The following is a 17,407-nucleotide window of genomic DNA, read 5'->3' as shown; positions in this document are numbered from 1 at the left end:
TGCACGCATGTAGATTTCAATTGAGAGCACTGGGGCAGTTATCTGGTTGCTTCTACATGTGTGTCACTATATCTGTGTTTCGGTGTGAAAATGTGTGCACGTCGTGTTAATTTTAGCATTTCTGTGTACAGATACGTGCATGATTGTGTGTGTTTGAGTGTGCATGCCTCCTTCATGCACCCTACTATTTGTGTGCCTGCATCAGCCAATCACAACGGCCACTTCATGATCCTAGCACCATCATTCCACCGTGCTGTCAGCCAATCGCAGCCTGCTGATGAATCCCAAGTCCCAGCAGGTTTGACTCTGAACAGAAGAGAAAAAAAATCTTCACATGCCTTCAACATGTTCACTGTTTTTTCTAGTTCCTTTGCTGCTGCCCCCATTTTACTGCTTGTACCCTTCATACATACTTTACACCTCTGATAGAGGATTTTCCCCATAATATGAAGTTAAAAAGAGCATTTGTTTTCCATTCTAGATAAAATGAAAGTGACTCGCTGCATTAATTCAAATGCTGTGTATTTTTGATGTTCTTGTCACTTTAAAAATGCACTCTTCTTATTAGCGGAACTTCTTTGTAGCATTTCAGAGAGAATGAAAGTGTTTTTGAATTTAAAAAAAAAGAAGAAAAAAAACATGCTGATAATGTTATAGATTATGCGATGGGACTTGAGACCCTTCCTGATTTAAAAAAAATGGGTCATAAGATTTTAAATAATCCATCCATCCTCTTATCTAATTCACTGTGGGGAAGCTGAGCCTATCCCAGCTATCAAACAGTGCTCCGTGGATAGGTCAACAGTGTGTTGCAGGCCTAACATAGAAAGATAAGTAACCATTCACTCTCATGGACATTTTAAGATCACCAATTAAGCTAACTAAATGCTTGTCTTTGGACAGTGAAGCTGGAGAGCAAAAGGTAAAATGTGAAAACTTAATGCAGAAAAATCAAAGGCAGCCAGTGTATTTGAACCCAGGAACAGTGCTAACCAGTGCGCCAATGTTTCCAGGTGAAAAACAGGGACTAAACACAGAAACCTTTACCAAACCCAGAAATGGAAAAGATTGGCTGACTGCTCTTCCTTAATTCTGTGTCAGTTAGTTAGTTGGTGGGGTAATTTTAAATAATGTGTAGGGCTATTTTGTTGTCTAATCGTGGATAGTTTACCCTTCTGTGGTAATTTGTGCTCAACAAATGAAATGAGGAGTCACAAACAAATTTGAGTTTAAAAAAAGAGAAGAAAACCTAGTGCAATTAAGCATGCATTTTTTCTAATGGCCACCAGGAGGCGAATCTGGTTTTGTAGAAATTAGCTGGAGAAAGATCCAAATGCCCACTATGGTCTCAGTAAACACTTTCCTGATGAGTTTATTGTCTCAATCCTTAGTTTCGAGTTTTAATGTTAATTTTGTGGATTATACACGAGTAACATAGACAAGTATCTATGATACTTGTGATACATGGTACGATTTTGGGGGTTATTATTGAAACATCGCAAAGTCTTTGGAGTTTCCTCAGTTCCTCACTCAGATCCAGCAATAGGATACTCCCTAGACAGGTTTCTAGTCCATCACAGGACAGAAAGACAGACAACCACATTCTCGGATTTACACCTACACACAAGTTCAGAGTTGACATTCAGTTCAGTTCAATTCAATTCAATTTTATTTATACAGCGCAAAATCACAACAACAGTTGCCTCAAGGTGCTTTTAAATTTTAAGGTAGACCCTACAATAATACATACAGAGAAAAACCCAACAATTATATGACCCCGTATGACCAAGCACTTTGGCGACAGTGGGAAGGAAAAACTCCCTTTTAACAGGAAGAACCCTCTGGCAGAACCAGGCTCAGGGAGGGGCGGCCATCTGCCACGACCCAACAGACTTGTGACATGCAAGTCTTTGAATTGTTTTTAAATTTTTGTTTTGTGTTTCTCTTGAAAGACACTATAAACTAACACTAAAATTTGACGAGAGTCATGATGAGGACATTACAAAGTACAGTGGATATTTCAGCTGTAAGTGGTAGCTGGACAGCTGTGTTGGAGAGGATTAGGTTTGTCTGAAGAGATTGCAGGGTGCAACATTGAACCTAAAGTGGAGTTAAGAGCACTTTTAATGCTCTGATATTCTACAGTCTATTTCTAGATGACCGTAAAGCTGCATAAGAGTCGCTTAATCTGCCTCATCCATCCGTGTGTGTGTGTGTTTGTGTTTGTGCGTGCGTGCGTGTGAAGGCAGAGAAGGCTGGAGGTCACTGCATTTGGATCTCGTCTGCTCAAACTGTAGCCTCAATGTGGGTTTCCATGGCAATGACGCCCTCTGTCTGAAGATGCACAAAATCACTGCCAGCAGCAGATAAGTGAGAGTGAAGAACAGAAGGAGAGGAAAGAGAAGGGTGCGCGTATAACGGGAAAAGGGTTAGTGCACATGGAAAACACACATCCTCATGCAGGGCTAATATCTGCTTTAACTCAACAGGTTTCAGTCTTTTCTCAGAGGGATCAAGGGGCAGACTGTTAGCATCTTTCTGCTTAAAATCAGTCTCACAAAAATCTTCCAAGCTCCTATTATCATCCCACATACAGTGAAGCTTTGTGGAATACTTTGCGGCTCTGACCCTTGCCCTCGTTATCTAATTCCCTTGAACAACACAAACAAACACGACCTTTATGTATTACATAAGGGTACAGCTGGGAAAACATTCATTATTTTATAATACTGCTTCCTGATTTTGCAATAAATCATGTGTGCTTCTATTCAGCAATATTCAGGGTTATCTGAACTGTAGGTGTTTTATTTAATAGGACTTTATTTTGTTTTAGTTTTTGTGGTACACAGCTTTACTGTTTCCCATGTTTAGTGATATGTCTGACATTCCTAATAGTTTTTTGGATCATCGGATCATCTTCAAAAGGTTACTCACTGAAATAATTTGCTAATCCCTCATAATTGTGTACTACAGCTCTCAATTGAAAGCACTGGAGCAGTGTCCGTTGTGTCCTTGGGCAAGACACTTCACCCGTTGCCTACCGGTGGTGCCAGTGTCCGGCAGCCTCGCCTCTGTCAGTGCGCCCCAGGGCGGCTGTGGCTACAATGTAGCTTGCCATCACCAGTGTGTGAATGTGTGTGTGAATGGGTGGATGACTGCATGTGTAAAACGCTTTGGGGTCCTTAGGGACTAGTAAAGCGCTATATAAATAGAGGCCATTTACAGCTGTTAACTGTGAGGAAGAGGATAGCACTGACAGGATAAGAAGAACTTAATGAATTAAATTATATCATTTACTTATTTGCCTTAAGAAAACAACACTCACACTAAAGTTGTTTTTATGCCTTCTCTGGTATTGAAATGGTTTAGCCCCATAGTGCAAATCCAGTAGGCGAAAAGAAATAACACCAGACTATGAATGCTGCCCTGGAAAACCAACATCAACTAGTTCTGCATCTTGTCCAAATTCAGGTCAAGAAATGGTCCCCAGTTGGTGAGGTTCTCAGCATTTACTGGCTCAGGTCTACAAATTTAAAACCTAATGAAATCATGGAACTAGAACTGCGTCACTAGAACACACCCAAGTGCAATGACAGTATGCTTAAATAGTCCCCATAGAGACAGCATTTTGCAAACTGCTACAGCTACATGTGGATTATCCTCCTAATACATGCAGTAATGCATTTTCAAATGTATCTGCTTTAATCTTACCACAAAAAACAAAGATTTAAAGGTAAAGTAGACAAATATCTGTTACTGAATACTGCCTGAAAGGAAAAGATGCCACAGCAATGAGTAGGCATCACAAAGATGAAGACAAAAATAAACCAAATCGTGAGAAAGAAAGAAATATTTAGCTGCTATTCTTTTGGATTGATCGTGGAAATCTATTATCCCTTTTATCTGCATTTTAGTTGCCATTAACTGAAGAAACATGCCTCATAAATAAGGTTCAGTCTGTCACAGTGTTACTCTCAGAGGGATGACGGCACCTCCCCCACCCTCCCTCGCTCGGTAATGTAATGCCCACTTGTTGCCATGGAGTCCAATGGTACTTTTGCCTTCACTTGCTTCAATTCAGAGGACCCTCCTTTAGTTTGTGTGCGTGTGTGTTTGAGCATGTGCAGTCATGTGCTACTGCATGTGCCAGCTTCCACAAGTGTGTATGATAGGCTGGCAGGAATAAAGAGAGTGATAATCACTGTTGCTGCTGTTTTTGTAGCTCACCGACTGCTGTTTCCTATTCTGTGCTTTTAAAAAGTCTTTTCATATACTTTTCAGGGGCTGAAATGCTCTCTTACCCCCGATCTATTTATTTGAAGAAAGAGAAGGGCATCCAAACCTTCCCCCACTCTCCACACAGCAGCACCCATCCAGCCTGGGAAGGATCCACCACAATACTGCTGTTTAACCCGTCTTTTTCTTCGTGATCCAAAAAAGAAACCTGACAAAAGGCTGCAGGCACTCCAGCCTCATCTGAGACCCAATCAGGGTCTTTTACAGCTCTTGGTAAATGTGTGTTTCGTTGTTACTGTACTTTTATTCTTGTGGAAATTACTTCACAAAAGTCACAAAAAACTGTCAAGATGCAACCCATAGAAAAAAAACGAATGATTTATGAATTTTCTCAAATGTAAAATATCAACATTTTAAAAGTTTAAACCCCCAGAACAAGAAAAACAAAGGAAGCTGTCACCTAGAATGATTTCAGACTTACCTTGACTGGCTTTACTGATTTTGTTGAAACTAAGCTTAAGACCTGACAAGAACATGCCTTGAAACACACAATACCTGATTTTGTTCAATCATTTCCAATCAAAAGGTTCTGTGGCTCCATCCATAAAAAGACCCTTCAAGGTCCTCTTCTTATGCACTTCTGAGCAACTTTTAGCACTAATGCTGATTTGACATTGCAACAGCCTTTGAATTTAATTTAGAAGAATCAGATGAAATCACAGGGAACAAAAGTTTCCTAATAGTTTATGTGACCAGTCACAATTGTTTTGGTTCGGACAAAAAAAGTGAGCCTGGTTCAGGTTGTTTGTGCTGACTCTGAGGGATGAATTCAAGGTGTGCAACAACTGGTGAGAATAACAATGGCTTGTTCCTGATGCATCACCTTTAGGTGTGGACACTGCAGGATCATGAAGATCATGTCAGTCTGACACAGAGTGTTTACTCTCTGCACACGTATAATTGGTGAGAATAAGACTTAGAGGAAGCTGTCGTCACATAGCAGGAGTGCTGAAAGTGGCACATGCTCACATAAAGAGAAACCTGGAAGGGCCGTGGCCAATTTTAAATGATGCATGGTGATGTAGAAGGCTTTATATAAAGTATGAACGCAGCCTTGGGTAACCCAGTGGTTCTTGGAACCACATTGTGAAGCCAGTGCCATTTTCATGTTTTGAAACCAGATGTGATCATCAAGGTGTGGACGGTGTTTGCTCATATGTTAGTGACTAGACCGATGCTCTGTACATATGCAAGTGTACCTGTGAATATGTGGGGGCATCTGAAAAAAAAAATACAAGATTTACTAAAGTAGAGCTGAAACATTGGAATTGTGTGTGAACATTGAGGGATTATTTTTAAGAACTGTCTGAAAAATAAAAAATACAAATATTTTGTCAACCAAAAGCTATTGTAATAATTTCCTTTGTATTGCACTGTTTTTTGTCTATAGCAGATTTTACGGTAAATGTGAATGCAGCAGATGTGGGGGGTTTTCATCCCGAAGTGTTATTTATTCACAAGCGTGAGCATGTCTGCATGGTGTGTGTGTCCAGCTGGAAACAGGGAAGCGTCTCTGGAGGCAGGAAACATGCAAAAGCAGCAGACTGGTTCCTGGTGTTTGTTGTCATGATTTATGTGCTGTGAGGGCAATTTTTGTAACAGTAGACCAAAATGCCAGTAACATCGTCAAATCTCTGATTTTTTATTTTCATCCATCTATCTTTGTAATAAAAAAAAAAAAGCAATTTCTGCATCCAATGTTTTTGTTAAGGTCAAAATCTTACATGTTGAAAGTTCCTACATCATCAAAAACACAATTTATTTTAAGTTTATTAACCAGTATGGAACAATTAACCCACCTTTTCCTCCAACTTCCATTTCATCTACAACTCTACTTTTATTTATATTTGTCTGGAATAAACTAGATTACACACATCCCTCAGGATTGACTGGTGTGTATAGTCCTAGAATTTATCATTCAAATCCTGGTGTTTTGTTCCCACCCTAACGTCCAGCCTACCTTAAAGAGCTTTCTGCTAAATATTGTTAAATTACAGAAATCACAAACTTTTAAAAATTCTTTGTTTGTTTGTTTTTGAAATTTTACACTAAGGTTAGAAAATCATAATGACCCGTACAGGAACAAAGGTCATCTTCTTCGCCTACAGCAAATCAAACTATTTCAGTCACTACACAGAGGTTTAACTTTTACCTAAGTTTGCAGTTATATTCAAGGCATACCACTTAAACCAGGATAACTGAGACACCTCAGTCTACAGATTAAGGCCATGGGATGTGTGTGAAAGCTAATAGGTCGAGCTGTGATTTCTTGTGAAATATATGTCAGCATCTAACAGCCACTTAGGCTTATATGTGATACTAAATATCAATATTAGACATAATCTGTGCTTTTTGAAAATAACTATTAATTGTTGTGAAGCGGATCAGACTCCCCAACCTGACTGCGTAACCAAGGAAGTACATTTATGACAAGGACTGAAGAAGCTGCGTTCAAAGCCATGCACAGAGCGTTGGAATTCAGGGGTAAGAAAAGGGGGAGGCGACACTGAGGTAAAACACAGGACCCAAAGAGGTCATGTTAAAAAGGTTTATTTCAACAACTGTCTGAATCTTGTTTGTTTATTCTCTGTTCGAAATCCCAAAAAAGTACAAAAAAAACCAAAAAAACAAGTACATCAAAGGATTAGAAATCACATCAATGAAAACCAAGACACATTGTGTTGCTTCTTTTAAATCAATCCAAGCATTGTTTCTCCAATATTTATACATACTCACTGGATTAGTCAGACAAACATCAAAACCTCTCAGTAGCTTTATCTTAACTTTTTATTTTTTTACATTGACGTTTTACGTACGTTTTAAACTTCTGTATGATTTCTTTCTTTTTACAAAATACACCAATGCAGGCAGGGGGAGGGTGTGTCTATGTGTGTGTGTGTATACATATAAGTGTGGCTATGTCGTCATCTTTTCACAGTGGGTGTATGCTTCTTATGTGTGTATGTGTGTGTGTGTGTGTGTGTGTGTGTGTGTGTGTGTGTGTGCAGGTAAGAAAGATAAGGGACAGTAGAGTGACAGCAACAAGGGGGTAACAAGGGGCTGCGAAACAGGGGTGTGGCTGGATGTAAGGGGGTGTTGCAGGGCAGCAGCAGGGTGCAATTGGTGGGGGTGGGGTTACTTTCACCTGGGGCAGTGACGGCGGCGATGGTCGTGTATGATTTTTGCGGCGACTTGGGGCCGCTTTGTGGCAGTGTTGCCGTGTTGGAAACGGGTACAGACTGTGTTGGTTGGCTGGTATATTGGCTGGCTGGCAGGCTGGCTGATTGGTTGGTTGGTTGGTTGGACCACTTAGGTGCACACGGCAGCGGATGGACAGCAAGCAGGGAGGGGTTTGCGGGCACCCATTGCCGGCGCACCTTGTCGTTTTTCGATGTTGGATTGATGGGTTGCTGGGGTTGTTTTGTTTCACATCATGTTGTTCTGCAGTGAGTTTACCTCCGAGGAGTTCTCCTCGCCCAGGACCTTGTGGTTCTCATGTTTGGGGGTCAGAGAGTTGTGGATGTTGAGGGAGTCATCCTCCTTGGGCGGGGCCTTCACCGGGTCCTCCAGCTTGTTCTGGGAATTAGGATCATCCTACCCAAGAAGGGGTGGAGGAGGAGTGGGGGAATAAATTACAGTTAGAACCAAAGAAATCAATCAACCATCAGTCTGATTTTTAGTTACAACCCTGCTTATTGGTCGAGAACTGCCTCTGAGTTCATTTAAACTTTCTGCAAAAGAAAAGAGTGGACTTTCTTTATCACGAGGATTCTTCAGCAAACAGATTACCAATCGTTCCATATTAAGTAATTCTGTATTAACAATGTATGCCCAATGCCAGCATTCAGTGCCAGTTTAGGAAATATTTTGTGCTTTATGTACCAAGGCAAGGAAAGAATGTGGAGGTTGGAGTGGCAAATCGATATATGGCTACATCCAGCCACTATTCAGTAGTTTACATTATTAAAACCCACATTTTCCATAATGTTGACCAAGCATTTTTCAATAGTTTTTCAGTGAGACACACTCACCATAGTGTATTTTTCAGAAAAATGAATTCATGATTCACCCCAAGCACACAGATTCTGAGACGTCAGCACTGGCACTGAACCTAAATATTTATTTTACTGAATCATCCAGTACTAACATTCCTATTCTAGCTACAAACTTAAAGAAAACAAAAATGAGCTTTGGCTCAACACATTTTTGATAAGTTTTAATTTGTCTTTAATTTCATGCATGGAAACAAATTGTCATGTTCTAATGTGGTGCTTTAATGGACCACACTGCTGCTGTGTTTACCTTTTTCTTTTGCTTTTAAAGTTGGATCTAATGAGTTCCAAAAATAATACAATCAGTACTACATCAAATAATACATAAAAGTAAAGATAGGTATTGATTGATTGATTGATTTTTTTGTCTGCACTTAATGGTTAACTGTGAACTGACATTTATCAGTGCTTGGACAGAAGAGCACAGGTGTGAGAGGTGAAATAAGGATATACTCAAAACAGCAAAATATAAATGAAAATGCGTTATGTAATTTTAGGTTTTCACAAGCGTAGAAGGCCGAATGCCCTTTCTTGTGTGTAGAGCATGGGAAGCTGACAGATGCTTTGTGCATATATCAGTGTACGTGTGAATGTGTGTGGGGGGCTCTATTGTGCCAGATCGGCACCCTGAATGGAACAAAAAGTTCACTTGAATTTATGTATGTGTGGGAGCTCTGTGTGACCATGTATAAGCGTTTAAGATTTAATATGTATTTTATCCATGTTTAAAAATAAAATGCAAGTGAACTGCTCAATATGGGCATTCATCGATTTTTCTTTAATTTCGTGCACTGAAACAGAATCTCAGCTAAATCTTGTGTCATCTTGATCAGAATTGTGAAATAATGATGACTGAATTCGATTTACCTGCCACAGGTTACTGGAAACATAAAGCAACAATTGTTAAGGTTTAAGTAGCAAGAACCATTTTCCCCCTTGTGACAGGAAAACCTATCTGCCATGAAATGAAACCAACATAAGTTTTGCTGTGATGAGTATACCGGTATATTCAAGTAGGTTTTGGGACCAGTCACAGAGAAACCGGTCCTTGACACTCTGGCAATCACCAGTTACTAGGGAAAACTGTGTATTTCCTGACTGGTGAATGGTTGCTGGCAGTTGCTGGGAAATCGGTTGCAACAGCCTCAGTTATGCAGGTCTAAAGACAAGTCAGGGACTCCCTGGCAACTACACTTGCCAACATATTCTTTGTTAGTTGACGAGTAGTTGCTGACAGTGAAACTGGTCATAAAGAGATATACAGTACTGCACCAACAGCCTCCTTGTGATTTCCTTGGTTGCTAGTAGATTGCCATAGTTAGCCCTAGTTTGCAGGTAAGATGTCTTAAAGATGTCTGCAAATACTCAACTTACTTGCAGAGCTGAGAAAGTGCAACACAGAAAACAGAGAAAAAGAAAATGTTTAGCTTCAAAGTAAAAGTTGTCTTTTAAAGTTGCAGCACCCTTTTGAAACATGTTGGTGCAATCAAAGCAACTGTAAGGAGGTTTTTGATCCAGCACGCTATTTGTGACCAATTTCACCTAATGACAGCCAGCAACCTCCAGCAACCAGTTGCCAACTGGGAAACACACATTTTTCCCTTGCAGCCTCTGAATACCAGGGGCTGCCACACTTCAGTCACACTGGCTCTTCTATAGGCCTGTGTGGCTAAGGACTTAAAATGTCAGCTAGATTTGAAAATTGCAATTATAAGGTGAGCATCCATAATGCATGATAATTCTTCACTTTAACCTCTTCAATCTGAAATTCATAAGCAAAATAGAACATTCATAACATTTAGTATACAGCCTATATAATATTTTGTGACTAGTTTAAAAAACGCTCGAATGCTATCATAATGTAAGCATGTAATAAAAAGGTTGTAATTTTTAGCATTTGTGAAAATATTTACAACTAAAAGTTTTATATTGGAAAAAAATACAATAATCTATGATGATCAGTTTACACCTATCTTCATTAGAGTGTGTTATAAACAAAAAGTGATTGCAGAAAAATGCTGGTGAATTGGTTTGACTTTGGATTTGTAGTAAAAACTTTAAATTCTGCAAAAAACACACGTATAAGCCTTTAAAAGCTGTCAGAATGGTGAAAAATACCATCAGGAAAAACAGAAGGTATTGAAAGCAAAAATAATTTTAGTAGCAGTCATTTCAGTGGTTTAAAAGCTCTGCTGTTTATCATGCTTGGCTGGTATGTTGTGTTTGGTTGAGGCGACACTGAGGTGAGCTGCATGAGCGACACCATCCACCCGCCCTCCTTACACCTTCAGGGAACCCAGGAAGCACATGCACATCCACATGCAAAACCCTTACAATACACCCCATGGACAGTGATGACTGCTCATGCAGTGCACCCAGCGTCTTCCTGCTTCACCTCCACCGTGACCATTTAGTGTCCCAAAACACAAGAAAATGAACAAAAGTAAACTAACCCTGTTTGATTATCTGTGGGTACCACCGTCATACATACCCACCGGGGGAGAAAACTGTTGTGTTTTAGAGGTTTCAGTTTAATTCATCTGAATTTAATTAAGGTCAGAGGGGAAAAATTGATTGCAGAGTCTATTTTAGCTCAGTTTTCCAGCCTCTTAGCTTCCATTAATTTTGCATGGCATCATCGACCCTACTGAGCTGAGGCATCCTGGGGCGTCAGCCTGAGCCTCTCTGTCACACTCACAACCGCAAGGGTGCACCCATACAGGCAAGCACAAACAGAGTATGTCGAGATAGACACATTCATTCAAACACGTGCGCACGCACACATCAAATTCCAGACCCTGGGGCCTGTGCCATTCACAAACACCCCCTAATTGAATGTTTGTGTTTAAATTCAATGGCACTTTTTTAGAAAGGAAGAGCAGTGAGAGCATTTACCCGATGGCTGCTGGCCTAGATAGTAACTTCAGGCAAGACGTGTGGATACGTCACTTCCATGGTTACGGGATAGGGGCCCTCTTTCCTCCCGTCAGCGTGAAACTGTAAAATGTTTGTGTTTGTTGGATTTCAATGTTTTAGTGCATGGGTGGAGAGGGGTGTGGGCATTGAGTGGGCAGCAGTCACAGAGTCATCAGGACTTTTGAGTGGGTTTCATTTTGGGAGAGTGGGAACAGAGAAAAACAGGGCTTTGATGATGATGATGATGATGATAGAGGCACATGGACAGTTCCTGACGTCCTTCTCTTGTGTACTGGATTCCAATTTAGTTTAATGGTCCTGCAAATTGCATGAAAGCTTTGGGAAATAAATGAATATTGCACTTAAGATTCATTTGCAATCACTGTAATTTTAATATAATAAAACTTGATGTTAGTCTTTCTGTCTTTCAGTTATTTCCTGTTTTACTTAGTTTTCTCTCAAATCTTGTTATGCTTTTGTTCCTTTCCCTCCTTTCAGATTGTTATAACTTTCAGTCTGTGCCAGATCTTCAATGCTCCTCATGTATATGTCTATAAAGCCTCCCTATGTCCCCTCCATGTGTTTCACTAGTCCTTGTGTTTCGGTTTTTGGACCTATTTTGGTTTCACATTTGAACTTTGTGTTTCTGGGTTTACATCACCATTAAGAGTCCTGCATTTGCGTCCTCTCTCCACCCCTACCTAACCTGACATAAATACTCTTTGGTCATTATTAAATGATAAATCCTAAGCCTCTCCACACTTGCCCTACTCCCACACTATTTATGGTTGCCAAAGTCAGAAATATTTAAATAATAAACATAGAGGGTTTTTGTTAAGTAAAAGGGTAAATATGTTTTGGATCTTGTCAGAGACCTGAATTTAAGGATTTAGTGTTTTAGCTACAAAACATTTTGATGGTGTTGTATTTATGTATCAATATTTTCTTCAGTTTTTTCTCTGCAGCTGATTAACAGTGTTTAAGAGTCAATACACCTTTGTGTGTTTTAGCATTAGCATTATGCATGAACACACATCATATTAAAATATTTGTACTGGAATGCATGTGTGTCTGCTAATATTTGCCTGCTTGTATTAAAAGGAATGCCACCACGCATGTGTATACATAGCTGTTTGAGTTTACTGACTGATGTTTGCCCCTGAGTGGATATGTGTCTATATAAGGACTGTGCAGAGTTAGGGGGAAGCACAGGGTGAGGCAGGCAGTCGGGACACTGCACAATGCGGCTGTGACTGTGTGACTAATCCAAAAAGGAATAGCATGGCAAGCATCACTCCCACATCCTGACTTGGATCTGAATATGGAGTATTTTGAGTTTTAATCATATGCTACATTGTATGCATTTTATCAATTCAATTCAATTTCATTTACATAGTGCCAAATCACAACAACAGTCGCCTAAAGGTGCTTCATATTGTAAGATAAAGATCCTGAAATAATACAGAGAACCCCCAACAATGAGATGACTCCCTATGAGCAAGCACTTGGTGATAGTGGGAAGGAAAAAACTCCCTTTTAACAGGAAGAAACCTGCAGGAGCAGGCTCTGGGAGGGGCAAACATCATATAGTCTTATGTCTTTTAAAGGCCTGTGCTGAAGTGGTGTGAATTCCCCTAACGAAACAAGTCACTGAATAGGAAGTTGGGTCTTACCAACAAATAATTATTAGTAGAATTAATCATAAAAGAACAATTTCTTTGGATTTTATTACTGCAAATGGTTAAGTACCTGTATGCACTCACACTTACCTTTTTATTATTTATTTATTTAAGTGATTCTAAAGCTGCGTCCTTTCTCGAAAAATTTGGACAGTCACATGAATCATAGCAACAACAGTTCACCGCTGTCACAATGACCTACAGAGAAGTCAAATTTAAAGTCAGAAGTTTTCAACTATCTACTTTATTATCGAGATCAAAGATTAATCGCAGAGTTTGTTGTTTTAAGACCACATGGATCACACTCTGCACAAAGGATCATAAGAACGAAATCATTTTTAAAGAGAGTATTTAGTATTTTCTTTGCTGATTTACACATCAAACCTGCAGCCTTTGCACTTCAGGTTAATTCTGTTATGATAAGTCAGTCTGAGAGCCAATTCAGTCAGTGGAAATGAAATCCTCTTAGAAATTACAGCCAGCTCTGCCTGGTCAACTCATTTTCTGTGTGGAATTTATTTAGTATTGACAGAAAACAATTTCATTTCAGGGTTTGCTGCAGAGAAAACTGTGTGTCTGGACTCTGCTGAATTTCTGTGAAGGGAAGATTAGGGACAAGTGGGTTCAATCTACCACGGTGAATGAAACACAAAGCGTTCTATTACTGCCGGGAAACTTTGAGTGTTTTTTGTGTTATTGTGCAGAAATGGCATTGTGTGAGGGGGTTCAATTTCTCTGTAAATTCGTCTTTTTCTGAATGGTATTTCTTCTTCCATTAAAGCCTCAGCATGTGTGCCTGTGTGTGTTATGGAGGTGGTACAGTGGCTGTCTGGACATGTGACAAGGACCTCACAAGGTCAGCAGCTCCTTGTGGCAGCAGCGATGCTGTTTTTATGCCTTTGTTAGACTGGATTTTTTAACTTCTAGGCATTGGATCTTTATTGCTGGAGGAACGTAACCAATTTAAATGCTATGTGTTACAAAAAAATGCTTAAAAAGGGTTAAAGGGCTACTTTAGTATCTCACTTTCATAAAATTTCATGTGACAGATTAACAAAAGAATAGTCAGATTAAAGCCGGCATGTCTAAAATATTCTCTTTTTTCTGTCTTAAAAACTGAAAATAAATGAAGCTTTGCATTCAAAGAAGACATTACTCCATTTTCATGAGCTAGCTAGCAATTTTTTTTCAAAATCTGGAAGTAGAATATTAGTGTAAAGCCCCTCAAATTTGAAATATATATATATATATATATATATATATATATATATATATATATATATATATATATTTAAATGTGCCTTACACTCGCAGGGCCTTCATGAGTTAGTGTGACCCACGAGTCCTAGTGCCAGTCTCAAGCCTGGATAAATGGGAGGTTTGCATCAGGAAGGGCATCTGGTGTAAAATCTAACCAATCTGATCTGTCCACTGTGGTGATCTCTCAGAAAATAAGGGAGCAGCCAAAAGTAATTAGCTACACAAGTCAAAATTAAATGCTTTTTTTTTTGCCCTTTAAAAAACCTGTCAGTTTAATGCTACCAAATAAGTTATATTTGCATCCATTTGGCTAACACATACTAACACTGCTTAAAAAAACAAAAACAAAAACAAAATAAACACCTGAAGACCATAAAAGCTGGAAAAATAAGGGTATTATATAAAGCCATACTTTTAATTCTTATTAATATTAAATGGAGCCCAAAGTTTACCAAATGTAAATATGTCAGGTCAACACTAAATATTGGCTGTCTTTGTTAATTTTAGTTGTGTGTTCTGCTCTAACATAGCATGTTTTTCTGACTTTACTATCCGTTTTTATTTTGGCTTTTATTGATTTTGTGGGTGGGAAAGGCTCAGATTGATTCACTGATAGTTGAAAAGGGTGATTGACAGGGCCACAGTAACAATGAAAGAGCTGTTTGGGAAGGCGGAAGAGAGGATCGGGACTATCTAACATTTGGGATTTGATCTTACCTCACAGTCGGACTCCTCTTTGGTCTTACACTCCCAGGTGTATCTGCTCATGGTTTTCTGAGGGGAGGGGGATGGGGCAAAGGGTTATACTCCTCAAAAACCATACAAGGCATCCTCAGAAAGACAGATAAGGACGGACAGAGAAAGAAGGAGGGTGAAGCGGAAAGAAAGAAAGAGAAGTAGCGAGAGGCACGGCAGATCAGAGGTGATACAGAGAGATTAAGTGGCAAGAGAGGCAGAGGGAGAAGAGGGAGGCAGACAGGAAGAGATAGAGACAGATAAAACAGAGAGAGAGAGATGGAGCACTGGAGACAGAGACCAATAGTAGGAGTAACTAGACTTCCTCTCGGATGTCAGCTGATATTCCCAGCTGGCTACAGATGCGGACTCTGGTGCTGCCTGGTTGTAACTCTGTATCACCACAGTACGTACAGTTTTGGATATTTCTGTTCAGGTCTCAGCCTTCATAGCACAGACACTGCGCTGTTAGTTTGGAAGGGAATTCAGGGTATTTGCTTTATTAGAGGATTATTTGGGGTTTATTTGGGGAAAACTGGTGAGTTCGTGTGGTTTTTGGTTTGGGTAAGTTCATATGGAAAGGTCAGTTTTGTATGTGGTTGGCAAACCTGTTGCAAAATTAATCTGGGTTGAATAGTAGTTGGAAACTTTAAGATAGTGTAAGATACTAGAGAAGGAAATCAGTTACATAAGTAAATGATTTAATAATCACTTGCAATATTTTATATATTCTGATTTATTTCTTTTACCCTTGGACACCCTCACTCTCAATAGCACTAGCATTTTTTTATTAAACGTTCATTCGAAACACTGGAAATCTTAATTCAGAATACAAATATAAATTAATAGACCTGCAGGATAAATATGTGAAGCCTGACATTGCTACGGTGATCGTAACCCAGCCTTGTGCTTAAAGGTATATTTTTGTAAATAAATATTATCCTTCTCACCAAATACTGTGATGGAAAATATTTGCACAACAGTCCTAAAGGCATTTTTACATTTCCATGTTTGGTAGCCTGTGGGTTCTTTTTTTACTGTCTTCTCTGGCAAATTCCTGCATTTCTTGGTTCATTTTCACCAGCTAACTATAAGTCAGTGATATGTATGACACTGCATCAGAAATGTGTACTATACATAATCGTCAGAATTATGTGTAGATCTCACAGTGTAGCTTAAATTGTGCAAACAGTTTACAAATACTATTCAACCCAATGATGAGAGGTAATTTGCAGGGTTTGATGGGTTGTCCTGAGTTAGGAAGGAGAGCTAAGAGACGATGTTAGAATACGATGATGGTTTTTTTTTTTACTGCTTTGAGTTTTTAGATATTTCAGGGTTATAAATGGTAAATGGTATTTAGGTGTGGTTACAATGAATGGTTGTGACAGTTTTCCATCTAAAAACTGCTAGCCTATGCTGTCGCATAATATTAAAGATAATCATAAAGTAAAAACAAAAAAACTAAACAAAACAAAAAAACCCGAAAAAACCTACAAAGTTGTTAGAGGGTGGTACCACATTTTCAAAAGGTTTAAAATCTGAAAACAAAACAAACTCTTTAGCAGTTGTAGCACTACAACTACCCATGCTGCTACAACGTTAGCGTTAGCTCTACAAGCTACCCATGCTTCAGTTAGTGAGGTACCTGTCGAATCTCTGCTGCCTCCTTCAGGCAGCAGCGAGACGTTGCATCTCAGATGTTTATCCTGATAACCCCAACCATGTCCAGGGAATATCCCTTAAAAGCTTACCTGGTTCTGGGATTCCTTTCCCCATTTTCTCCTCCCCCAGAAATCCAGAAAACCCTCCCATTTCCCCGCCCACTTTCAGGATAAACAAGTCAAGCAGACAATTTGTTAAAAGTACAGATTTCTTAGCAGCAAAGCAAAGCTGCGGTGGCTGATATGGCCACTGGGTGGCGCATATTAGCGACAGAGCAGGCATGCCATGACATCCTGATGCAAGAGGTGATCAGAAAGAGATGGGATAGGGAGGGGTCACAGAGGGGAGCTCAGTTACTCCTTGGGTATTTATTTCTATGATTCATTACAGTCCATAATTCAATTCAATTCAATTCAATTTTATTTATATAGCGCCAAATCACAACAAAAGTCGCCTCAAGGTGCTTCATAACTTAACAGCAGACATCTAAGTCCACATATTTGTAGCTTGTCAGTGATTTTGAGAACAGCATTTGTATGACATGCGGGACCTTTGTGTTGGTTAATGAGAAACTTGTTTCACATTGTAAAGACATTGTAGACATGACGATCCACAACAGGAAGTGTTTCAAAAAGGCGTATTCTTCAAGTTTCAATCAAATTAGCTTTTCTCATTGTGTTAAAATGATAATTGAAAATGCAGTGTGTAGATCTACAGTTGCTAAAGGTCCTTGACTATCTGTGCAGATATTACAAATATAAGTCAGGACATGACTTCATTGTCATGGGTACCGTATATAGTACA

At 39.4% G+C, this 17,407-nt stretch overlaps 1 protein-coding gene across 12 annotated transcripts in view; it reads right to left on the bottom strand.

The window, feature by feature from the left end:
- Positions 1–6,830: 6,830 nt before the first annotated feature.
- Positions 6,831–17,407, bottom strand: part of cspg5a (chondroitin sulfate proteoglycan 5a) — a 59,277-nt gene continuing 48,700 nt past the window's right edge. For 4 of the 12 annotated variants that reach the window (XM_082551912.1, XM_082551919.1, XM_082551916.1 and 1 more), the window contains exons 5-6: positions 14,921–14,977; positions 6,831–7,890 (exon numbers count right to left, since the gene is read on the bottom strand). In XM_082551912.1, the coding sequence (XP_082408038.1) occupies positions 7,723–7,890; positions 14,921–14,977 (225 nt within the window). In that variant the 3' untranslated portion in view covers positions 6,831–7,722. Of the gene's footprint in view, positions 7,891–11,243; positions 11,346–14,920; positions 14,978–17,407 lie in introns of all 12 variants that reach the window. The other 8 variants (XM_082551917.1, XM_082551922.1, XM_082551918.1 and 5 more) reach the window with 4 other exon arrangements.

This window comes from Aulonocara stuartgranti (assembly GCF_965226115.1).
Source record: "Aulonocara stuartgranti genome assembly, chromosome: 11".
Classification (NCBI taxonomy): domain Eukaryota; kingdom Metazoa; phylum Chordata; class Actinopteri; order Cichliformes; family Cichlidae; genus Aulonocara; species Aulonocara stuartgranti.
The sequence above is the reverse complement of the archived record's forward strand: the minus strand, read 5'-3'. Positions and strand labels throughout refer to the sequence as shown.